The sequence below is a fragment of the Microchirus variegatus genome, assembly GCF_963457635.1.
Source record: "Microchirus variegatus genome assembly, chromosome: 9".
Taxonomy (NCBI): domain Eukaryota; kingdom Metazoa; phylum Chordata; class Actinopteri; order Pleuronectiformes; family Soleidae; genus Microchirus; species Microchirus variegatus.
The window spans coordinates 12641080-12667633 of record NC_139810.1 but is presented as its reverse complement, the minus strand read 5'-3'; the positions used below and the strand labels follow the sequence as shown (position 1 = coordinate 12667633).

General features: G+C 40.3%; 1 protein-coding gene across 1 annotated transcript; it reads right to left on the bottom strand.

The window, feature by feature from the left end:
* Positions 1 to 236: 236 nt before the first annotated feature.
* Positions 237 to 26554, bottom strand: LOC310931635 (LHFPL tetraspan subfamily member 4 protein-like; the record flags this gene model as incomplete). The annotated part of the gene is made up of 4 exons (XM_083894856.1): positions 237 to 290; positions 1630 to 1646; positions 4911 to 5147; positions 26146 to 26554. 4 exons carry the CDS (start codon positions 26552 to 26554, stop codon positions 237 to 239), a joined length of 717 nt encoding a protein of 238 aa, XP_083750982.1.

Genomic DNA, 26554 nt, shown 5'->3' with positions numbered 1-26554 from the left:
CTTGTATAATTTTTTTCTTCAAAATATAGTTTATCCCAGTGTGTTTAGTGTTTTTTTTTATCTTACAGAATCATGTACACTTGGTGTCTGCATTGAGATTGGGTGATGATAATAATCCTGATCATTGGAGAGAGAGAGGAAGAGAAGAAGTAGGAGAGGAGAAGAAAGAGGAAAGGGAGAGAAATAGATGGATGAGAGAGGAGAAGAGTCGTCATCCAGTGCTGCGTCATTTGCCCTCAGTGGAGACGCTGCACTCCATACCGTGGCTCTCTTCTGTCCCGGACCTCAATCTGAAAAAAACAAGACAGGTGTTTCTTACTGTACTTGTACAAGCTTCAAGTAATAATAATAATAAAAAATATATATATAGTGATGTCATCATGCTTATATTAGTTTGTAGTCAAAACATTTGAAATGCTGCCAACATTACAAACAGAAAATGCAAGAAAAAAAAAAAAAGAATGTTCTATAGATATAGAGAGCTGCATCATGGGAAGTGTAGTAAAAAATATAAATACATAAATAAATAAATTGGGCATTTTTAATATTACATTTATTATCTATCACAGTGCTACTCGACTACTGTCAGTCAATATTAGGTTTCATTAAAAACACCAACAACAACATCGAATTCGTCCCTGTAAAAAAAAAAAAAAAAAAAAGATAATAATTCATAAATAAATAAAAATATTTAGGACTACGACACAATGGTGACAAGAACCAGGAGACCTTTCTCACAGCAGCCATTTTGACTCGTCGTCCCGGCAGAAAAAGCACAGGTGCTGCTGCTGATTACATCAACGACTCAGCCCTCGTTAATTTAATTATTTACAGCTGTGCTGTGACCCGGTCAAAATGTCCGCCATGAAAAAGACCTATAGAGCCATAAGAAATGGGTCATACGTCGATACACGAGATCCACAAAGAGACAAAGATACATGCATTTTCAGCTCACAGAGACACTAAATACTATGAGTGACTATGAGGTGACAAAGCAAACAATGTCTCTGAGTGTCTTGATGTAAATAATAGTTTAAAGAAAGAAAATAGCTTTAAAGAGATATTTTTGTGTCGCTGTATGAGTTACCGACACAGAGTAGGTGCTGACTTCGCTGTTTGTAGCTGTCAATGACACAGAATCCATACGCCACTGTTCATATTTGCCCATGGAACGTGAACTTTCACTTTAACCATGGCAAAATAAAGCAACTGGATATATGTTTATATCATGTCATATGAGGGTGGGTTAAGGAGGGTGAAATCCACTACTCTGTGTCAGTGTTTGATAGTTGATTAATAACCGCTATCACTTAATACAGTGTTTCCCCAACCCTCGTCCACTGGGACCCCTGCCCTGCACGTTTTAGATGTTGCCCTTCTCCAACACACCTGATTTGAATGGTTAGCTCGTCATCCAGCTCTGCATAAAGCCTGATAAAGACCCATTCATTTTAATCAGGTGTGTTGCAGAAGGGCAACAGCCGGGCATGGGTCCAGGATTGGGAAACACTGACTTAATATGTTACACTGCTGGACAATGCTGGCCAGCCGACAGCGTTTTATACACGTGTGGACACGTGTTGTGTATTTCTCCGAGGTAATAAACACATAAAGCAAAAGTCAACTTACCCTCGACACAGCGAAATCTGCAAGGACAGAGAAGAACAAAAGTGTTGGCACATGCAAAGTGATAACCAAGAGCAGAAAAAGTGCATATCTGTGCAGAACGTGAATATGCCTGCATAAGGATATTGGTTAGAAATGTTCTAATGCAGTAACGTTGGTGGTAAATATTGTATTTTAATCATGATAATTTTAAAGGCCCAAACTGATGTCTTTTTTTCCCCCATAGAGAGCTTACTTTTTACCCCTAGCACAGCTGCTTTCGTGTTCTGTCCATTGATCCACACGTCAGCTGAAGGGAGATTTATTTGTTCAACACGAATGTGAGCGGAAAAGGCATAAACTTAACACAGTTGATGAAGCATTCGATGCAGTAAATGTGCAAAATCGCTGAGACAGTCTGCGAGGTTAATCAGATAAGAACAGAAAGACACGCCCACTCTCTGGAATATCTCCAGTTACCATGGAAACCATCACTGAGATAGACTGTCGGAGAACTGAGACATCTCATGCCACTATTCTGTCTTTATCTCTTGGCCTCCTCCTCCTCTTCCTCCTCCTCTTCTTCTTCTGTACTCGATCTTGCTCTCTATCTGTCTGCATCTCTCTCCTCCTCCTCTGTCTACTATCTTATGTCATTGTTCTCTTTCTTTTCTCTGTTTTATTTCTGTATCTATACAGTCATATCAAACACGTAATGCTTATGTGCGCAGACTTTGTGTTGTTTCACATTGTGTGTTTTACTCTGGCCCCTCTGCTGCCATTTTCTGTCCTTCCATTCCTCCTCTTCCTCTCTTTTAACACAGCTGAAACAATGCAATTCAACTGTCCTGATGCAACATCATGCAAACTGTCAGAAACTCTCTGGAGGACACTCCCACTCTTGAATACAGCACTGGAAGCCTCTTGGCTGGAGATACTGAGGTCAGGCTGGAGTGCAGTCATTTTTCAACTTTGATAATCATGTTTGGGTAAATGGCCTCAACAGCCGAAAACGAAAAAAAATAAGAGCTGGAGGAAGACTGAATCGCTAATCAAGCTAATATGGTTTAAGATCAGCCATCCATCATCCATCTTCTACCGCTTTATCCTCCACACGAGGGTCGCGGGGTGGGCTGTTCCAATCTCGGGGGTACAAATGCGTGGTACACCTTGGACAGGTCGCAGTCCATCACAGGCACACACATGTAGACAAGCCATTGTTTGAATTGGTCAATATATTCATTAAATTGTGTTCTTTGTATGCAGTTTGCTGTCTCTGCCAAGCTGTTTGTTGATCTCAAGTGGCAAGAAGGTGTCCAGTAAGAATCTGAACTCCTATTTTGAAGCCTCCAGATGTTGATGAAGACATGGCGTTGAGGTTTTTGCAACCCACAATTATTGGACAATACTAGCTGTCAATCACACCAGTGTCCACTCATATGTGTTGTGATTTGTCATCTATTTTCCTCCAAATGAATGGGAACATCATTTACAAATTGACCTTCTATTGAAAAATACCTGAATGTAGTGTTTTCAGAACATGTACTCCTCAGGAAATTATTTACTGATGTTTTAAATCCTCCTCCTCAAGTACAAAGCGCTTAACGTTCAGGTCCCATCATACCTTAAGGACCTAGTTTTACTATATCATCCCAACAGATCACTCCGGTCCCAAAATGCAGGCTTACTAGAGTGTGTAAGAGCAGAATGGGAGGCAGAGCCTTCAGTTAGCATGCTCGTCTCCTGTGGAACCAGCTCCAAATGACAGTTCGGGAGGCGGACACTCTCTCTGTATTTAAAGTTACCTTCCATTTTGATGAAGCTTACAGTTAGGGCATCTCTTATTTAGGCTAGACCTAGACTGCTGGGGGGGGAATTCTGTGGTGTACTCACACTTACCTTCTCACATTCACTCTCTCACACTCGAACTCGGTATGAATATGACTTTATTACATGCCATTAAACTCATTCTTTCTCTCCCTAATTTTTCTTTCCTTCCTTCCCTTTCTCTGTCTCTCACTATCTCTCTTGCTCTCTCTCTCTCTCCTTCTCGCTTTCTCTCCGTGTCCTCATCTTGCAGGCTGCAAGATCCAGATCCAGTTTTGAGGCTATTATTATCATTAGCAGTAGAATAATTGTCATTATTACTGTGCTATAATTAAAGTTGATATCGGTATACAGTACTGTGCAATTGTTTCAGGCACCACCAGCTCTGTTGTTTTTTATGTCTGTCAACTTCTGAGATCATTGGAATTTCGAATGAAGTGATGCAACAAAGCTGCTCTTATATATTAGCGAGCTGTCAATGAGTTTAACTCAAGCAACATGTGTATGTAATGCTTAAGCATGTCTTGAATAAACCTGGTGTAATAGACATTATTTACAGCAGATATTTCTTTAGATGAAATAGTAGGACAAACACAGGATTTACCAGTAACATTAATTAAGGTTTTTGCCTTATTATGTACAGTGCCTTTAGATAATGTACGTTGTGATTTGGTGCTATACAAATAAAAGTGAATTCAATTGAATTGAAAGAGAAAAGCAGGCTAATTTTCCAATAGACTTCCATTCAAAAGAAGTTCTTGCAACCACAAGAGTAACCCCCTGGTGGCTATTTAATACATTTTTACTTCCTGATTAGCTTCAACCAGCAAACCACGACTGTTTACTTTTGATAAGCAGTCTATTGTTGTTCTGTTCTTAATCAGCCGGTTATAACTCAGCTACACATTTAATGCGGTAGATTGTGCCCAGTTTTAAAATAGAAACGCACGAAGTATAACAGTCATGTTAATTAAATTCCAAAGAATGTCTGATGGTAACTAGGCAGAGTGACTCTGTCAAACAGTGAGCATGAGGCTGTATCAACGTTGCTCTCTGAGGGAGTGGTGAAGTGGAGGGAGGGAGGCGGCATGCCTTTTGTGAACACCAGCGTGCTGCCATGGCTCACACGGTGTGGCCATGGAAACCACAGGAACTACGGCAACTACAGGTAAATGACTCAGGAGATGATTCAAAATGTATCTGAATTCACTGAGTGAAACACATCTTCAGCTGCAGTGGAACCAGCAGAGAAATATTATAAAGAATTGATCAAGAAAATGAAAGCAAGGACTAGAATAGCTCACAAAAAAATGCAGCCTTTCACTTTGCCAACATCATTATTCTATAAAGTTATGTCTACATGGGAGCCAATTTGCTGCTGGCATTAAATCAGCGTTAATGATAAAATTAGTGACTGGTGTAAATATTTCAGTGATTATTGATTTTGAATTGCTGTGCTTAATTATCCCATTACTGACCTTTGCTGTCTGTCTGCAGATCATCAAGATAGAAGTCTGTCTGCCTGTTTCCCAGGACAAAGGCCAGGAAGGAGAGGATGAGGGCATCCAGGATGCCCATGATGGCCAGCATATAGGCCCAGCGTACAGAGCAATCGCCCAGGGAGTATTTCCCCGCCTGCTCCCCACACATGTCCCGGATCACCTCGGCGTCCCACCCGTCAGGGAAGATCATGCAACCCAGCACCAGGCACACTCCTGCAGGAGGAAAGAGACGAGAGCAGGTGCAGGATTAAGGTGAGAAGTGGGACTGGGGTTTGTAAAAGCAATTACATTGAGCTTGCATCTCATGGACACATGACCTCCAATGGCACCAAAAGGAAAAATAAATTTAAACTACACAGGGAAATTCTGCACGATGACAGCAGGAATCTGCACAAGGTAAGGGGAATATTGTTCATGCAAAAGGAAGCGCACACAAGTCATTCAATCAGTAGCAACTGGATGTGTAGATTTGTGGTAAAACCCAGGGATACTTTCACTGAATTTAGAGTGGATTTTTGTGTAATTATTATTTGCCGTTTCAGTCAAAAATGGCCATACATGGAAATGAATTTGTATGACATCAGTTGTCCAACCGATGGAAAACATTCACATCCATAACTCCCTGCCAAGCCCAAACATCCCTTTCTCATGCTTGGGTGTCTGTGCCCTCATGTGAACCACACCTCTAAAAATAGCTTCACTCGGTTGCTGGAACCTGTCTCTTTCTCCCCTGTGTTGTGTCACTCATTTCCCCCACTCCAAATGAAACACAAAATAATCTTTCAAGATAGAGTTAAAGGGTCTGAACAAAATGCAAATGAATATGCGTTCATAAAACAGCACTTAAAATACACCTGTCACGTTAGATCATGCACAGTGAAATGCATGAGCGCTCAAGGAACGAGGAGTCAGGAGGCAAGATGCAGGATTGACTTGTTGTTGCTATTGGGTTGACAAAAAAAAGATCATGAGCAGCTGATGTATAAATTGACTTTACTGAGAAGCAATAGTTCACAAGTGCGCATGTGAGGTAACGTCAGGATAAAACATAAAAACAGCTAGACCTTTTCTTTGGCCTTGTTGAGACTGAAAATCAGATTTTTTTTTTTTGCCTGTCCAGATTTTAATCAGATTGATTGAATGTTTGCGGGAAATGGGCAGGGAGATTTTCTTAAATCCCGTTCTAATCAAAGTTACAGATGTTTCAGATGAGATTCAAATTAGATTCCCAGTCTGTCTGAAAGCTCTGGCTGCTCAAATCAGATTTCAATTTGCCTTTTGCTGGTGTCTTAACATTGACACACAATGGTCACATCGCTGAACAGCCTCACTGGCTGTTACAGCAAATGTGTTTGTTACCAAACAGCAAACCATGCAGACAGGTTGGTTATATCTGGACACACACATCCAATTTGATCTGAATTGAGGAAAGACTGTGATTTGCCTTTTATATCACTCACTGTTTCGGCTTTCTTTGTACAGGCTTTGTCCTCACTTCATACTTGGATTTAAAGGTGCATTATGTAATAAATCTAAAGCAACTGGCCATAAAATCCTACTAATTTGTCACAGAGACTCAGGAATAATGTTCATATAACAAACTGAACTCACCAACAACAACAGTACAGCCAAAAACATTTGCATTAAAATAAATGTTTTGCTGACTGCAAATCATGTTTATGTTTTGAAATCATGTTTTGGCATGTGGCGCCACCTACTGCCGTCTACCAATCATTGCAGTCAGTAGAGTCTCAACTGCCGAACAACCACGAGTTGCCAGTTATGTCAGAAAATGAAACCTCAAAGACCTCGGTATTTTGAATTTGAATGTAGTAACCGTTTTTGGCCACATTCGTACGTATGGCACCTTTAAGTAAATAACTCTCACCTAGCCCCACTTTGTGGTCTTGGTATAAAGTGCTTTGTGAGTTTGGGGCAACTGCGGTGCAGAGGGTTTAATAGTGATATATTAGAGAGATGGAATGACTACACACACATACACATCGTCCTGAGACAAACAAAAGAGAGAGAGGGAGAGAGAGAGAATGTTTTTAACCGAAAAAAAGAAGTGAGTGCACTCAACATACACACAGTGCAACGCCCTGTGGTGAAATCCATACATTGTAATTGTGGCACTTAAACAAAAGCGGTAATCCATACTTTATACCTTTGCTTATGTATTAAAGTGTGCAACACTGGGGAGATGACTGTGCCTTGTTCTTAGCTCACCAGCACTGTTTGAATAGCAGCCAGTCTGCGCCTGAGGGGCTGTAAGTAAAGCAGGGGGGTTCCACTGGGAGATGAGGAACATACATGGCAGGCATCACACTGAATCTTCATTCCAGACCAGACATGTCTTTTCCACAGGCAACATCACTTGTGATACACATGAAAAGTCAAATAGATTTGGCTAAGTCGGTGATTATTACGCTCCAGCGCGATACGTATTCAGAAAGACTCAACGTCTGGAAATCAATTGGTGTGCAAATGTGAATATTTTAAAAGCAGCATTCAGACACAGTGGCTGCTGCGTGTAATGAGGGTGAATGGTTACACAGAGGATAATAGTATCAGTAAATTCTGCTGATCAGCGGTTGAAGCTAAATCCTTTTTGTTAGCATGAAAGCCTCAAAGGCCAATAATGGGTTTCAGACACAGCACTGGTGGATACGCCACTCTGGAGTCATCGAGAGATTAAAAAAAACATGAATCAATTGCTGCACCTTGCATTGTGTAGCTCAACAGCCATGTAGCCTGTATTTCTTTGTCAACATTCAGCAGCATGATCCTAACCCTAACCTTGCTTCTGATTATGACTCATTTATGGAACAGGAAGGCTAAAGTACAAAGGGTCTTTTATTACAAATATTCAGACCTTTTTTGGTTTTCTATTAATAGGTTTCTGTGTGTTTAGTACATACAATACATGCCGTGGTGATAGAATGGAAAGAAGCATTATCTGCTTCATTATCCTTATGTCAAGTTAAACATGGGTGGTTGTAGGTCACTGCTCAGGTGAGTTTGACACACTGTGTTCCACTTTTGCTTGACATTAGTTAGTTTTCCAACAAAAGGAAAACTGTGTGAATGTGAGAACTTCATAAAGTGTGGAAATCAACAGTCTTTTCTAACTGAAAAACCACTCACTCCCCTGCACCAACGTACATAGGCAAAAACAGTATTTTTACAAGTTAAAATGTGTTATTTTGCGACTTCTGTGTTTGAAATCCTTTGTTCAGGTCTAATTGACATAAGCAGCTCCTGTATTCAGTACGAGCTAAAAATGTGTACTCAACAAAAATATAAACGCACAAACTTGAAATGGTGAACAAAAATAGAATGACATGACATTTGCTCAGATTCTTGATGCATTTGTTTATGGAATGATTTGTTTGCTCAAACCCAGTAGTCCAGTGCCACTCCTATTGACTGCAATCTCAGATTGAGTATTTCAAGCCTGACCAGTACACAGACACTCCTTATGGTCTGGTCAATAAAAGGACACACCAAAATGTGGACTTTTGTCGCTTGTCAATATGCCACAGATGTCACAAATCATGAGGAAGCGTGAATGTGTATCATTCCACAGTCAGCGGCATGTGGACTCATTTCAGAGAGACTGGAACGACAGCGAACCGTGCACACGCCCGGCGGCCACACGTTACCACGCCCGCTCAGGACCGGTACATGCGGCTCCAGCACCTCCGTGATCGGTTCCGCCCATCGACCAGAACTGCCGGTGAGACTGTTGGTCCGCACAACAGGCGGATTTCATTGCAGGCAATCAGGAACCGCCTGCGGGAGGTGAATCTCCCAGCACGTCGACCACACCAGGGTCTCGACCTCACAGCATTCCAGCAGAAATTGATCCTAATGCTCGCAAATTAAAGCCACTTTATTGATACAGTTGTACTGTTATTTTTGGATAGTTACTCTGTTTTGTCACATAACAATAACTACAAGTTTTTCTTAGTGCGTTTATATTTTTGTCGAGTGTAGATTTTTCTCAATGATTGATGCAGGAGAGCGTTTCCCAGACATAAAAGGTGACTGTATATAACGTTTTATCAAAACAAATAAGACGACGTTACAAAGCCGATCTCGGATCAGCAGGCAGTTGACTTTAAGCTCACCTTTGGAATGTGAATGGATTTCCAAGTCCAAGTGCGGAAAATGTGAGAATGTTTTGTTTGTAATGTATGAAGCTGATGCATCTGAGTGCATTACAGTGTCGTTAGTCACACGACTAAACCTTGTCACATAACTGATTCCCTTTGAAGACCCTGTGTTTCATCTACGAGCCATCCATCATGAGAAAATGGTGGGCGGCGAACTCACGGCAACAGATGAGGGCGGATATGAGATTAGTCACCAAAGCCCGAAAACCGTGCAAATACGAGGAGTCGCGTTTCAAGCTGAGACGAGCGCCGTTTGAGAATGTGTCCGCTCATCTGACAAAATAATTGCAGGTAGTAATGAGTGAGAGTCTAATGAGAAAGAATGTAATGACGATAATACTGTAAGTAATGAGAGAATAAAGGAGCAATAGAGGTAATTGTCATGGGAAATCATCACGTTATTAGCTTTTTTATGACCCTAATACAAGATATTAGCATAGAAGAGAGGTGATAAAATCATTAACTGAGTAATGAGCGTCATGTAACGTGTTTTATGGCTTTTTGATGAATGTTTCCCCAACTGGCATGAAACCTGTCCAGAGTTAGTAAGTGTGGGCTTTTTGAAAAATCACTGGAAGAAAGTGAAGACACTTGAAACAATCATTAATTTTTGCAGTGAATGAGGAGTGCAATATTACGGAAGCGTATTGCATTCACTTGAAAAAAACAAACTCCTGTTTTTAATTGTAATTAAAAACATGAGTTGTAATGAATCATTTTTTTTTTCTGTTTTTCTGAGTAATTATTTTCCTGTTTTTCTGAGTAATTTTTCTGCTGTTTTTCTGAGTAATTTATTTTTTGGTCTGTTTTTCGGAGTAATGTATTTACCTCCGCCTAGGAGGTTATGTTTTCGCTGGAGTTTGTCTGTTTGTTGGTTAGCAAGATAACTTGAAAAATCACGATGTGGATGACATTTTCAGGAAATGTCCGCAATGGGACCAGCTGAGCATCCATGCACTATAATACTTTTTATAATATTTAAAGTCACCTTTGTGCATTTTTATACATGAAAAGAGGCACAGAGGGAGAACATGCACACTCCCTACAGATAGGCCCATGATTGAACCAGGATTCTGACAACAGTGCTAACCCCTAATCCAGCATGTCACCCTGGAAAGAATATGAAATGATGTTTAAAAATCATTAGTATTAGTTTCCAAAAACACAAAATGTGGGATACTGACATGACATGCATACATTTCAATGACTAGATTTGATGGCAGTTTCTGCTGCAAAAAAAGGCACAAAAGCAGCACATTTTGAGCCAATGTTTCTGTAAGCGACATTGTAAAGAACCACCCAACGAATGTTTTTTATTTGGTCTGTGTGGCAAAGCACTAATTGCATTTTTATGAGGGATTAGGGTGCACAAGTGCTGAGAGTGTGGAGAAAATTAGCCTCTTTGCTTGGGGCCGCCCAGAGTCTAGGATCACCTCTGGCGACTGGCTCGAGTCTGTTGTCATGGGTGCTGACATGAAAAGCAAAACACTGACACTCACACATTCAGTGTGGTTCAGGTGAAAGCCTTATTTCTGTGATTATGAAAGTAAACGATTTGTAAATATATGAAGTCCAAAAAAGTACTGAAGCATAAAGATAGAGGAAAAAAATATATACTACAGTAGTGGCCATGTGACATGATCTCTCCTCTATCTGCCCTTCCCCTTCCTCTTGAAATGTTCACCAGCAAACTAAAAATAGACGACACCTCCCTACAACCCAGGAAAAGCACTTTGAAGTTGCTGGGGGTTTCCTCTTCCTTTTCTCAGCTGCGCTGTCTCAAGGCACTGCACTCCAATCTTGGAAAGAAGGAACTTCAAAGGCAGCAAGCAGAGGGATGGAGCAGAGAAGGAGGATGGGAAGCGAGTAGGAGAAGGTGACAATGAGTCGTATGAGGGTGGCTACTGCTGCTCCACTCTATTCAGTCACCCTCCCCCCCCATCGCAGCTCATCACTTCTTGTCATTTCTATTCATCATGGCATTTGCAGCCCCGTCGGTCGTTAGAAACAAGACATCAAAGCATTCCACGCTAATGAAAACACTTGGAGATGCATTGCCAAGACACATCTCTGATCCAACTACTGAACCAATTTATTTATAGCATCCGCAGGATATTTATAGACTTATTGCATAACATTTTTTTGTTATCTATAAGCCAACATGGATCGTTTTTTTCCCCCCTCCCAGACAAACCAAAACTGATTATATAAGAGCTTCAAAAATATCATCAGTGTGCTATATATAGTTGTGTGTGTAAGTATTTTTGATGGGAGCAGCTCCAGGCTCCACAGTGTTCCTCCAAAAAATGCGTGACTGGATTGTGACACCATCTTTTACACTGTGTCATGTGCTTTTGCATTAAGATACTTAATCAGTGTACACTCCGTGCTCTGTATTTTCTAACAAGTACATACTGTGTGTGTAAAACGAAAGCATAAATGCAACACATATTCTCGGCTTTTGGAAAAACACTGAGACCTGGACGACCTCCTCCAATCTGGATAAACAGACATTCACATGCTGCTGCGAAGCAGACGTGGAGAACCATCTGCAGATACTACGGCTAATACCAGTGTGAACTACTGATACTACACTCAAAAACAATCCCTATAATGTAGTTGTGGAACTAAAAGTAGTATTTTTTAGTTAGTTAGTGATTTCTCTTTAGTGATTTCTAATGTTTTCCTCCAGTTATTATATATTTTTTAAATACTTTAGGTAATACTGGAGGTAATGATGATGCATCAACCCATATACTAACCTGGAATATGACTTACAAATATAACTTCTCTCCACACAGATTTATGATTTGACCAACGCATAGAATGTGTATGTACTGTAGAATTTACACTGTCTGACACAACTTCAAAGACATTTCTCCATATGGTAACACGTAAATGAATTAAAATTGTAGTGCGTAACTTGCGAAATTTCTCATGCTGCACTGCTGGAAGTGATTCCATTTATGTGAAGAAAGACATTGGCAACAGCAATGCACAAAGATGATTCCACAGGAAGTTTCAGATCATAATTTTACAGCTAAAAAAAAAAAAAAAAGAACACTTTTTTAACCCCCAGCACCATGGTGCACATGTTTGAGATCTTTTCCATGAAAAACAAAAACCCATCACATTGGAATCTCATCGAAAATTGCTATTTAACTGAATTTCAGGGCAATCCAATACATTTTTTTGCAGAAATTATGGTTCAAATACACATTTTCACATTTTGTGTTCCCACTAGCCACTCAGCAGGTACTTGCCCTCACCTTCATTTGATCTGTATGCAGGTTACAGCCTGCAACCGTGGTGGTGGCCAAAAGTATGTTCTTAGGAATAACACATGGCAGGCTTCCACCCTGCCTCTATTTTTTTCTCCTTTTATCTCCTTTTTAGAGCCAATCGGTCCACAATAATCACTTGCAAAGCCAGTCATTGCACCACCTACTGGCAACAGAAAGTACATCTTCAGTTCAGGACATTACAAATGATTGGTGGCCTCTCGCTAAGGCAACAGAATAACCATTTGGGGGCCGTACAGTGATGCTTGCATCCCCATCATTTTTTATTATTTTTGTTATTTGTACTATGTTGTATTTTTTAATTTGCATAATCATGTACAGCACTTGGGGACATTAGTTGTTTTTAAATGTGCAATATCAATAAACCATGAATTTGAGCTTTGCTGCAGCCATGGTATAACTTCCTGTATCACATGGTTTTACAGATCTTAGCCTTTTAATGGCAATGTCATGGCAGGCAATGGAAAGTCAAGTCAAGTCTGTATATTTAAAATGAAAATGTAATTTCGATGCACCAACCACTGGCCTCTGTGTGGAACTGAGTAGTTTGACCTCACAACACAGAGCAGCAGAGTGAAAATGTGTGAACATGACTGCATTAAGAAACCACCAAACTCTTACTCATGCCTGTAATGTAATAAAGCTGTCTCAGGTCCACCCTTCACTTTGCTCCTGTGTCTAGGCCTTGGCCCGCTGTCCTCCATCTATTTAATGGACGGCCACTTCGCTAATATACAGAGCTCCTATTGGACACTTGTTTGTGTGTGTGTCAGTGTGCCAATATTGCTGAGGGGGCACTTTACATGATGTTGCTTCTGAAGGAGTTCACTGGCCCACTTGGCATTGAGCTTTCCCTCTTCTCTTCCCGCTTTCATTCTGAAACCCCAATGTCATTTTCTGTTTCTTTATTCATATATTTAGTTTTTGGCTTTGTTATAAAACAATTAATTAACAATTAAAGTAATTTAAGTTAAGCATCATACTCCCTCCTCGTGTCTATTCATTCAAAAAATATTAACATTATACAAAATACTTGCCAAAGCCAAAAAAAAGTACATTACCTCTGCTAAATATAAGCCAAACGTATCATATGTGATACATGAGTTTTTGAGCCCTCCACATGAGCAGTGTGACATTTTTTTCACTGAAAAACCTGATGTATAAAATAACGGGAAACCCGACGGAGATGCAAGCACTGCGTAGGCCACTTTGCCCATGTGTACTGTGAGAAATGCAGAGTGCATCTTTGTCTGAACAACTGTTATCAAGCCTACCATCACTCAAAATGAAAATGTTGTGAACCGCAAAATGAGTGAAAATAACTGAAATGTTATGTCTTCCAGACTTCCACCCTGCCCCAGTTCCATTGTTGCATTGTTTTTGTTGGATTTGTTTGTGTATTTTTTGTTCAAGAAAAAAAAGAATCTTTGAGCATTGTGACCCACTGTATCAAATATGATACAAATTAAAACTCTTATATGGAAATTGATATTTAAATGTCTTTGCTTGTTTGTTCAGAAGGACCAACAAAGGCTCCAGTTTCAAAGAATTCGATTTTTCGGTGAATTATTTAATGGTTTGGGCTTTACAGGGTTAACAACCCCCATGTCTGTCTCCTGTCTTCCCCTTGTCTCTTATTTCTCTTCATTTTTCCCTTCCCTCACTCACTCATATGTCCTTCCCTTCCCTGGCTGAGTGGGAAATTGCTGGCACGAGTCCTAAATCTTGAGAGCGGATTGGCAGGTGTACAGAGGCCAGCACATAATGTGCCACCGCACAAGTCCAAGCATCGTTTTTCACTGAGCTTCTTCACAAAGCAGTTTTGTGATATACTGAGGGATCCGTGCATGCTCCCTCTTTGGCAATCCATCTCATTCATAATTAGAGGAAGAGCAACTCACTGACCCAGGCACTGATGCTGGAATTACATGTTACTGTTACCACATAGAGTTTAAGGATCTCTGTTGTTTTTTTTACATTCAAATAAACACTATAAATACAGGAGTGGACCAGGTTAACGCTGGGGTAGTTAATATTTTAGTCTAATCTTCAGGTTGAATAATAATCTGGGATAACCACAGACAGGCTGATGTACTTGATAGATGATCTGATGCAATCTCCTCTCCTGCCTAAATTGCAACATGATATATTAGGTTTATTGTCCAACTCTAGCCCACTTCTGAAAGGACACGCACATGCAGCTGTTCGTAGAACAGCCAATAGCAACACCTTCTGTCCCCGATCTGCCCTGTGATTGGTCAAATTATCCATCAGAGGTCAAAATTCAAGTCAAATATGGGAATCAATCCTTACATTATGCTATATATAAAGTGATTATGGACTCATTAAACCTCTCTCACCGAGCGTATCACAGATGACACGTTTGCACATGCGCACTTTGCATCACCACAATTACACGACAGTTTGTTTGCTATCGGAAACTTCTCGTAGTAGTAGGTTTCTGAAAGTTGAGAAGTTGCACGTCCAAGCCAACGTATGGTTATCATGGTAATTTTACTTGTGCTGTCGCAGGAAGCCGGCAAATCAGTTTCTTTGTCATCACACACAAAAAAAACGCCCGCACATAAAAAAGTTTCTTATTTTTTGGACAGTGAGACAAAAAGTCAAACAAATGTTATGTTAAATGTGTTTAATACTGTTCAGATTTCAAATTTAACAATTTTAAACTGTAAATAACTGCCATATATCTTAAAGTGGGCAAAAAGCATTAACTCTCGACAGCGTTGACATTGTTGCATTGCCATCTTTCAGCCGTAGCTCAGAATCAACAACAATCGCTGGCTGTTGAGACGTCTGTCACATTTTTCTGTTACCTGACAATATGTGCAGGTTCTTAAATGCATTTATTTAAGTAAGCACTAGACTCCACGGCTTAGCTATTGTACTGTACCAAGGAACTGTTGTTCCAGTGAAAAATGTTCACTGTGATGTAAATTATTCATAAATATGTGGCTCAAACCTATTCACTGTAAAAATTTAAGGATATTTGGGGGTGTGAGTGTGTGCTGTATTAGACACAATGCCATTAAAGGCTTTAGAGAACAAAGCATAATTTAAAACTAACAAAAACACACATTCAAATGACACATGGTCAAAGAAGCTGTGAAGAAATAAATACATGGCCCCATACCAAGAGAGAATGAAGAGTATATATCCTTTAGAAATATGTAAATCATAATACATTAATGAGCGGCATGGATGATGTATAGTAGAGAAATCGTCTCGCTTTAGGGGTTTTCTCTGTATCTCTGCTTCTCTCTCACACACACACAGAGTGACAATGTTGAGGAGGGTCAAAGGAATCCATTATTTAGCTGTCAGGCTATTTTTAGAAACACCCCATTGACATTGGAATTATTTATTAAGCACCTAATAATTAAAACATGTACGTTTGGTTGGGGGAAGCCGGCGAGAAATCTCAGAGAGAGAAAAGGGGGGAAGAAACAGAGAGAGAGAGAGAGAGAAGCAGGGATATCCCCGAGGGAAACCCTCTCTCTTCTTCTGTACTTCTAAATCGACCACTGCAGCATCTATTTTGCTCCTGCTGGAAACACATGCACGTGGGCGCAGTTCTCTACATACATTACGTACACTGGCACTGCTCTGAAATGAGACCATTCACATGCACACACATGCACACACACAGTATGTTACAGTTTCAGTAGTGAAGCAAAAAAGGGAAGGGAACAAAAACACTGTCATTTATAATGCAGCTCTCACACCGTCATAAGCACATTTAGCCACTATTTTACTTGCTCACATAAAAAGATGTGTTACACATGGACAGATGTGCACACACATTCAGTAAAAGCAGGAGCGCATCATCAGCCGCATGCAGCACACAAACTCATTCACACACTGTGTTTCACTCATTCACTCTCATTATGTCCCTCCCTCCCTCCCTCCCTCGCTTCCCCTCACACAAACACAAAGATAGACACTGCTGCTCCTCTCCCAACTCCCGACACTGCATTATGACAATGAAAGTGCAAAAAAAAAAAAAAAAGGGACAGTAAGGGGAAAACAACATCCCTGTCTGTGACTGCATCTGAGAGAGCGGAATCACAGATACTGACACAGCTTAAGATTTTAAAAACGTGACTGGACTTTATTATCACATTGTTGTGGACAATAAAAACAAACCCGAGGTCATTATTCCTGTTGTGCACGATTTACTGTACTTGTAAGGGTTTGTATAAAAGATGTAATTGTCCTTTGTGGTGGACCGGCATGGATCAGATCTTATGACCCTTTGTTGTTATTGTTTGCTTTATTTGGTTAACAAAGTTGTTTTTAAATGTCCTTTAAACTTAAAATGGTTTGTATTATTTGTTCTCTTAACCCTTAGTGCTCATGGGCACAGATCTGTGATTTGCAGTGGGAATAATACACAACTCCTTATATGGACATCCTGGGGGTGTCTGTTTATAGGTCACATATTCAGGCTTTTAAAAAATCACTTTTGTTTCCATCGTCCTATTTGTTGTTGAGTCAGAGTTATGATTCGTTTTATATTGTGATATGAAGCGATAATTGTGCAGAAATCACAAAATTCAAATTCTTCGAGCTTGGAACTGTGACGTATTTGCAAATTTCACAATTTCAATCCAATTCTAAACATTTTGAGTACTTTTTGCTCAGGTGTGCTTATATAGTTGGTGATTTTTTTTTTCCATCAGATTTCCTAGGTTGTGCTGAAAAAAAAGATTTAAGACACTATGTATTATCATTCTTATACCCTCTGTATATCATAGTCATGGAAAAAAGCTGCCATAATGCTCTGTGTTCTGAGGGTTAATGATTAATCCTCTCATTGGTATTCATTTGGGTTTCTTTAAGTTTGATGGCTAATCTTAAAACATTTACATTACAATATTCAATATAATATATATATATATTTATTCAACATTCAACACAGTATTATACACATTATGTGTAAATGGAGCTATACAAACAAAACAAAACCTTATGATTTGTTGGTCAAGGGTTTAACGTAAACCTATTAGATGCATTGTGCAAATAATGTAGTTGTAATGATTTCTGATTTCTTTAACATTGGGTTTTTAGTTTTTGCTATCTGGGCTTCTGTTCTTTAATTTGTTTAATTTTGTAGTTTTTCCTTGTGTACCTTGTCAAGTTTTACTTCCTGTCTTGTCTTGCCCTGCCCTAATATGGTTCACCTGTGTCTGATTATCACTGCCACACTAAAGTATTCAGTCCGAGCTTTCCCTCCTGCATTCATTTGATTTTGCCCATTTGACATTTTTGTTTTATTCAAGACTCTTTGTTACTTTGACGTCCTACATTTGGGTTCTCTATTTTGCACTCCATGACATGTTGGGAAAGTCCAGCCAGAAAATGCTTCTTTCTAATCAGATTGTATTATGCTGCAAACTCATTTTGAAATGTTCCCATTGCTTCAACTATTACATCATTGATTCCCAAACACTGGGTCAGGACCCACAAATGGGTCGGGGAGATTTTTGTCGGGGTACACAATCAAATTTGCCAAAATCGCTCTTGTCGGTTCCCATAAAGTAAGTTTGGGAAAAAAACTTCTTCCCAAACTTTCTATATGGGGTTAGGGTTATGTCAACATTTTGGACTGGAATTCCAAGTCTATATTAAGTCAACATTAGTATGTAAATTTCTATGCATGTGTGCAGTATTTCAGGAAGCCTGTTAATCAATGCAATCCTGGTGTACAGAAGCCAGCATTACCTGATGGACGATATCTCCTCACAGGCTTACCAGAGATTCCTGCATTACATCTCCTTCCTACTCACCGTTCTATTCCGCCAACATACACTACTTGCTTCCACTTCCCTTTGACACTCACACACACACACACATGCTCTCACATTAAGTCTGAACCGTCAGTGACAGGTCGTTTCTCCCAGGACGGCTCGTCCTCCAAACCACGTCCATGTCCTGATTAGTTCTGTTTAATATTGCAACAGAGAGGGTCAGAGTGAATGAGGGATGGAGGCATGAGATGATGGAGGAAAGCAGGGAGAGAGGCAGTCATCAAAATGGAATGAAATGGCTGGTGGACTACTGAGCTAAGAGGAAGCTAGATAGTGGAAAGAGGACGCTAGAGGAAAAAAGTAACCACTGACTTCTCAATTTGCGTTGGAAGATACAAACTCAAGCTATCACTGAATTTGAAGTTTGGTTTTATTCCAAATACTTTTAATAATTGTTGCTCCTCAACACTTAGTGAGTCCCACAGTTGTCTCTCACACTGATGCCAGTTTACATTGTATCATCCTTTGTTGGTCCTGCTTTCTTTGTAGAGATATTTGGTGGATTTGGCAATCGCTCGCCATTGTGGTCCAAAAACGTTCTCCGAGGTCGGCGTCATTTTACAGACTAGTCCATGCGGGGCACCATTTTGGCTCAGAGTTAACTTTCCCTCGCCCCGCAAGGTAAGCATTGTGAGCCATGTCCTGTATTATGTTGTTTATATGTGTTTAAACCACCCATTATTGAGATTTTATGATCTTTTGGATTAACCAGTAGTTCAGGTGATCGTTTTATGACATGCATTTGTACTCTTTGACTGTTTTGACTAAGTGTTGGTAATGTGGCTAGCATGCTGTTAGCAAGGCTTGGTTGTTGTTATGTGGTATAAATTGAAGTAATAGCAAACAATGCAAAACATGTCAGTATCTTTTCTATTACATTAATTATTTATTTGAAATTTAATTTATAGTAAACTTTTTTTATTTATATAGCGCCTTTTTAGTCTTGGTGACCACTCAAAGCTGCTTTGCACTGCAGTTTTGCCATTCACTCACAGTTTCATACAGTGCACTACAAATCGTATAAATATAGTGGTGTTTTTAATTTGATTTTATAGAAATCTTTATTTTTGATACTGAATATACGTGAAGATAAGATAAAATTGTATTTGTGTGGTTAAGAGATTTGACTTTCCCTTTGCCCCGCAAGGTATTTGAAAGCCCAAGCAGACTGTCTAATAAATGCCTTATAAACCCTGAACCCTGCCTCCCTTCCCTAAGGTGCCTCCCTTCTCTCTGCACACAACAGTAGAGGAAAATGGCACTCAACATTTGGATGTAAATCAGACTTGACAGTTCATGAGATGAGTAGTTTATGTATCCATATCCACTGTAACCATACCCAACTTTTAGAAGACACCTTGTAATTGTCTAATGCAACATCTCTTGTCTTTGTTTATGGATCCCAGCCACTTGTGGAGCCCCCTCCAGTGTACTCCTAGTGGCACTCCCAAGACTGGATAAATGGAGAGGTTTGCCTATAGAAGGGCATCTTTACCAAATCAAATATGTGGATCCCTGAAAACAAGACGGATGCAGATGATCTGCTATGGTGACCCCTAGAGTTATAGAAGCAGAAAGAAGAAGTCTTTGTGTGTAGTTGAGTCTTCAACTTGTCCTTCAAATTGTCACTTGGAGGACGAATACATTATTTTGAATTAAACTGAACAGAATTCCCTCGGCTGTCCTTGTGTCCTGGGCTAATTTTTGCTTGTAAAATTTGATCATCACATTTTCCCAAGATCACTTTTCAGGGAATTAATCAAAATCCAAGTGAAGCTGGAATCAGCAAAGTTCTTCACAGACCTTCACAGTGCTTTAGGGGGGAATCTAGCCTCCCTTCGTGTTTGTCCATGTCGAGAAAAATGCTGCTTAGTCTAGATTTTGAGTAGAAAATGACCCCCATTATTCACCTGCCCACTGTTTTGACGTAACTGCAGACAACAGCAGGAGAGTCACCTATCAGCAGACAGCTTATCTGCATTTTGAGATGCATTTGGTTTATGCTTTCATTTTTGTTGGTTTCCTAAATAATTACTCACCATTCATCCATTCTCCTTGAAATCTACCAATAGCAAAACCAATTCCATGGAGATCCTGGACAGCTAATTATCTCCACCAAAGACACTTTGTTTGTCAGCAGGATTATGGTAAAACTAAACATTGTGAACTGATGGTGCATGGCCTAACCAATAACCCATTATACTGAGTTTGTCTCATAGTGAAGGTCTAGATTTATCTGACTCAGATTCCTCATCTCACAAGTTCTAAATGATAAGAGACTACAAACCAACCCAATTAGAAGTGAGCTTTGTTATAGGTACTGTAATGAAATGCATTGGCAGCTGGACAACCAAGGGATGTAATCCTCATTCAAAAGAAAGCTCTCCTGCTTTGGTGCTGCAGGGTTTTGTAATCAATTCCTCCTGGGTTTGAAACAGCAGTGCAGGAGCAGTGCAGCATGCATGTGAACACTTTAGGTATTTCTGCTGGTGGTATAGTTTTTCTTGCAGACAGTTTCATGGCTTGTGTTTTCCTCCACCTGTCGTCTTTGCTGTGTAGCCTCTGCATCCGTTATGATTCCGTTTGATGATTGATATGTTGAAGTTTATCTGTTGACTTTGGATGATGAAGTATGGTTGTTGTATTTGTATTTGTCATGCATCTACCTTGGTTGTCTTGTTTTGTAGTGTCTATGCTCTTTTTTGTTTTACTGTATAGCTTTCTTATCTTGTGCACCTTGTCTTTTGTTCTTCTTCTTCTGATCTAATGTGCTTTTCCTGTGTCTCGTTTGGTTCCTCCCCTTGCATCCCTGCTTTTCTCTGTCAGTTTTCAATGTTTTCGATGTTGCTTTGTTCTTCATTCCCTGTATTCTTGGATTTGTGATTTATTTTCTTCATTAAAATACTTACATTTGCAGTGTAAAGAAACTGAAGACTTGGACTTAGAACACTCACCCCTCTCTTAATGGGAACGACAGTGGATTTTTAAATACGAGTAATATTAGTTGGCATAGCTAGTTTCTTCTTCAAAAATTGCTGTCCAGGCTATTACAGAAACATTCTGGCACAAGGTAGTGGCCTCTGTAAAGCAAGGTTATTTCCTAAAATGCATAATTTAGAGTTATTCTAAGATCAACAAAAAAATATATACTTGAGGGTAGGATATTAAATTTGCCAATCAACCTGATTTCTCCATGAACCTAACAGCATCCAGGTAAAAATGGCAACTGGTTCTGACAAAACATGTTCTGAATTGCCACTTAGCTTGCGGAATTACAATTTTGCCTGCACTGTGTTGATGTTCAGAAGCATCACCTGTAACCATGCAAGCTCCTATTGGATAACACTAGCAGTCACTCGTTTCCACTCATATGTGCCATACTTTACCATCTATTCTCCTGAAATGAATACACAGTCCATGGTAAAACTACACTACACTGGTGGCCTGCATTGACCTAGTTATGAGTGACACCTCATTGTCCCATTCAAGTGCATTAACCTTATTCACATTTGCTCAGTGCAGTTAAGTAAGAGGCCAACTTTGGCCCATTTTCAGCTTATTGATGCCAAAACGCACTGTGCCACTCTGCTGTGCCAAGACTTCTGCATCAGACTGTTGGCCTGGGTTCACTATTTCCCTCTCTTAGTTTACCAAGCCTATATGTAGCAGTGATTATTGTGATATATGTGATTCGTGCTCTGTCTCCATATTTAGAGGACGAGACAGACTGTGACACAGAGAAGTCATAGTCTAAGTCTGGGAAATCCCTATAGTTCCAGTTGACATGTGGATTATTAATGATACATTTGTGCTTAATTCTGTTCAACTTTCATCTCTCTTTTGCACACACCACTTGACCTTCATGATCAGGTACCCGACTGCTTCCTAATTGACCCAATTGACCAAAACTTATGACTCAACCGGTTCAAATTGGCCCTTACTGTATTTGCTGTTTGACTCTCCCTGACTGTCCCTGTGCCAGCAAACCTGCTGCTACACCCACCAGGGAAGGGTGAATGATTAAACCATCATCTCCAAGGTGGCAAACACCATTAGGGTTGGCTGCCAAGCCTATTAGATAACTCATCTCCATCACATACATGTATCCACTGGAGGGATGGTAAAATCCCTCACAATTACAGGGAATGCAGGTGAATATTTTTTAGACATATTATATTAATATTTTTATATGATTGGTGTTGTTGCAATCTATGCTAAGCAAGCATGGAACCAGAATATCGAAAATAGATTAAGAATGAGATTAGTTTTAAATTGCGCATATTTTAATTATGCTTTGCAGAGGTATGTTGAACACTGACATGGACGACATCAGAAACCAAATTGAATGTCTAAAAATAAAAGAAATCCTTCTGTGATCTCGTGTGTTTGTATATTTGTACAAGAACCATAGATTAAGATGTCTCTGCCTTCCTGTCATGCAGAGATTGACCTCCAACCTTTTCAGCCTGATAGTGATGGATGTAGGAAATGTGTGGCTATTGAGAGCTACGGTATGAAGGGATTTGATATGATTCAACAGTCATTACATTCAGTGATTTTCTCTTTTTTTATGGATCAATGTGTATATTTTTATCCTCGTTCAACGAGGTGGCACTGTCGCACTGGTGAGGGATGACACTCACATGTGTCACTTGCATGTGATGCTATAGCAAAAGTTGCTATTGCCTGTGTTTTGTATAAAAGTAGTGGAAACTTGGCGTCAACCATGGTCTAAACAAATAAAAACCAAATAACTAGCAATACCTCTGAATCGGAGGCCATGGTTCTCTGTAGGAAACTGGTGGATTGCCTACTGGGTGGGGAATTAATCTTTACCCCCAAGTGAAGGAGTTTAAGTATCTTGGGTCTTGTTCACTGGTGAGGGAACAATGGCGCAGGTCTACCGATCTTCTTTCCTACCCTCACCTATAGTCATGAGTGATGGGTCATGACCATAAGAACGAGATACAAGCGGCTGAAATGGGTTTTACTCAGAAGGATGGCTGGGGTCTCGCTAAGAGATAAGGTGAGACGCTCAGCCATCCGGGAGGGATTCGGAGTAGCCACTGCTCCTTTGCATGGAAAGGAGCCAGTTGAGGTGGTTCGGGCATCTGGTAAGGACGCTACCAGGGCAGTCCAAGGACTAGGTGGAGAGCATATTATCTCCTCACTGTTCTGGGAGTGCCTGGAGATCCCCCCCCAGTCAGAGCTGGACAATGTGGCCAGGGAAAGTGAAGTCTGGGGCCCCATGCTAGAGCTGCTACCCCCAAGACCCAATCTCGGATTGACGATCAGACTCATCCTTGTCTGAGAGCTGCATTTGAATAGTACAGTGCACTCACTTGACTCATTCTCAGAATGGGTCGAGGGAAATTTTTGGTTGACACGAAAATAAATCTTTCATGTCCTTGCATGATGTAATGAAGTTGTGGTTCATTCAGCAAACACACATGTCTGGATTACCTGTTTAAAGTAATAGGTACTATAGAAATTGCAGTAGAAATATTCCTAAATGTTATATCATGCATGAGTAACGCAGGATAACGTCCTCCAACTTTAGTTCCTCTTAAACTGTTTGTTCGACAGGGGGCGGAGGTCTATTTGAATGGAGGTCTATGGGAAAATTAGCTTTCTTACTTGACTTTTAACGTCAGTTAATGTTAATGTTCTCACCTGCTACTTTCAGGTCCAATTCACTATGGAACAGCAGAGTAAGGAAGGAAATAGAAGGAAATAAATGCTTTATCCTGCAGTTTGACAGTCTTTTCTAAAAAGAAATGGAAGTAAACCATTTCATAGAGGAAATCAGCTATATGTATAGTATATACTGTATACTGTAATATGCTGTACTTTTGAAAGTTTTACATTGCTGTGTTGTGAGTAAAGGGACTTTTAACCAATGTTTAACTTGAGTAATGGTTTGTAGACAAACGTTCAATTCCTGTTAAGTCATGAAAATTTAGGTAGAGAGAGTTTGTGCATTATTTGTGCTGATTGTGGGAGCACCAAGCACTTTCAACACACTCGGCAGAACAGAGGACAGAGTGGGCAGATGAGGATGAGGAAAAGAACAATACAGAAGGGAAAAAAGTGCTGATCTCTCTCTTCCTCTCTCCGTCTCTCTTTCATTCTCCCTCCCTCTCATTCAGTATGCTGACTGTTTCTGTACAGAAAACTGACTCCCACGCTGTTCTGCCTGGCCTATTTATCACATTGATCAGCTTATAAAGGAGTCGGATATACACAGGAGGCTCACGAGAAATGTGTATATGAGCTAGATCCTGATGTCTTGCGGCAACTGAGAAACACACAAAGGTGAGATCTTGCTGACACGGTCATCTTCCATCGCTTGGCCTTGTGACATCCAAAGGCTAATGATTACTAATGATTATTCTAGCCATTTTCTCTCATCACAAAGGACAGCGGCAAGGAATAAACTGAAATCCATAATCTTCATGTGCGCTCCAGACAAATTCAGGGATGTTTTAGAGGTAAAAGAGACCAAAAAATATCAAGGTTGAGGGCCTCATAAGGGTTTCCAACTATAGAGTTATTGAACTCTCCTCAGAGAATTCAGACAAAACTGTTATTGCTGTGTTCTAACAGTCAGCTGATTTCAGGTGCCCCCTCATGACAAAATTGCCTGCTTTGCCTAACCTGATGCAACACAATTGTCTAGATGAAATAGTTGAGATGAGTGTCTTTATGCATTTACTTTGAAAGAATATATAAAAAGTTTAAAAAATCAAGAAAAAGTTAAAAGAGAGATTATAAACAACCACGATATGTACTGTTTAAGTATAATATGTCCAGAGCTGGCAGATTGTTAGCGTAACTGGAATACTGTTTGTCTGATTCTGAGTGAAGAATAAGTGAACATTTGCTGTATTTGTTTGTTTTCTTCTTCTTATGATGTTCAAGTGGAGCCTGCCTTTTATGCACATTTAATTCTGGCACTGTTGGTGACAAATCATCTCTACAAAATCACACTCAGTGACTTTAAAGTGCTCACAGTGTACAACACCACTTCAACGCACAGAAGGCAGTGTTCATTCACTATTATTCAGTCCACCCTTTCTATGACCACACAGTTGTCCACAAAGGAAACACGAGTCATATTTGTACTGCCACGATTTATCCCCAAACACTCCTGCAAGCTGTGTAATCTAGTCTCAAGATCAGGGAACAAAACATCATCTTCCTGAAAAAAGCACTAATCCAATCGACCTGGAATCATCACCATCATCCCTCACAATCATGGCCCGGTGCACCATCATCATCATCATCATCATCGCCTCACCACACCACATCATTACGAACTGGAGTGGATGGATGGATGAATGAATGATATTTGCATGTGATCAGCATAAAGCATCGATCCCTTGCTGCTGGAACAGAAATGGCAAGAGCTCCGATGCCTGAATAATGGCTGAAATGTGTCCCTACTGTCTCACTGCTGAGGCTGCTGCTGCTGCAGGACTGGAGAGGATCTGAAAAACACTCCTAATTAATTGTAACAGGACACAGCTTCTGCACATTCGTTATATTCTACACCATATTGGTTTCAACACACAAACATGACTTCCACTCATCCACTCATGATTGTCATATAGCATTTATAGAATAATTCTTATACACATGCATGACATATTTTGGTATAGAAGCAGGGATTAAATGCTTTTTAAACATCAGTGATGTTTTAAAAGTGGGTGATCCATAAACAAAAGCAATGTTTTCCTTAATGTTAAATGGACCCCATATATTCATGATTCCTGTGTGGGTATAGGTGATTTTGGTTTTTACCTAATTTCCAATGCTGTTTGTTTGTTTGTTTGTTTGTTTGTTTATTTGTTTGTTTTGTTCCATCTGACACTGAAAAGAAAGAAAAAAATGAGTGTCTTACCACACAGCAGCTGCATCCAGGCGCAGGTCTTGTAAACGGTGGAGGTGTTGCAGAAGAAGAAGAGCGCCATGCACGCGATGCAGCTGAGGGTCAGCACCATGGACAGCAGCACGAACACCGAGGCTGCCTTGAAGGCTCCGGACGGGATGGAGCTGAAGTCGGAGAAGCTGCCCACGCAGTTGAGCTCCCGGCTGGGCGACGGCCCGGTGCCCACGCAGTAGTGGAAGAGGCCGAAGTAGCCGGCCTGCGGCGTGTTGACGCTGTCGCCGATCCAGTAGGGCTGGATGAACACCACCACGTTGACGATGGCGAAGCAGATGGTGAAGATGGCCCACAGCACCCCGATGGCCCGGGAGTTGCGCATATAATTGTCATGGTAGATCTTGGAGGCTTCTTGGGAAGGCAACAT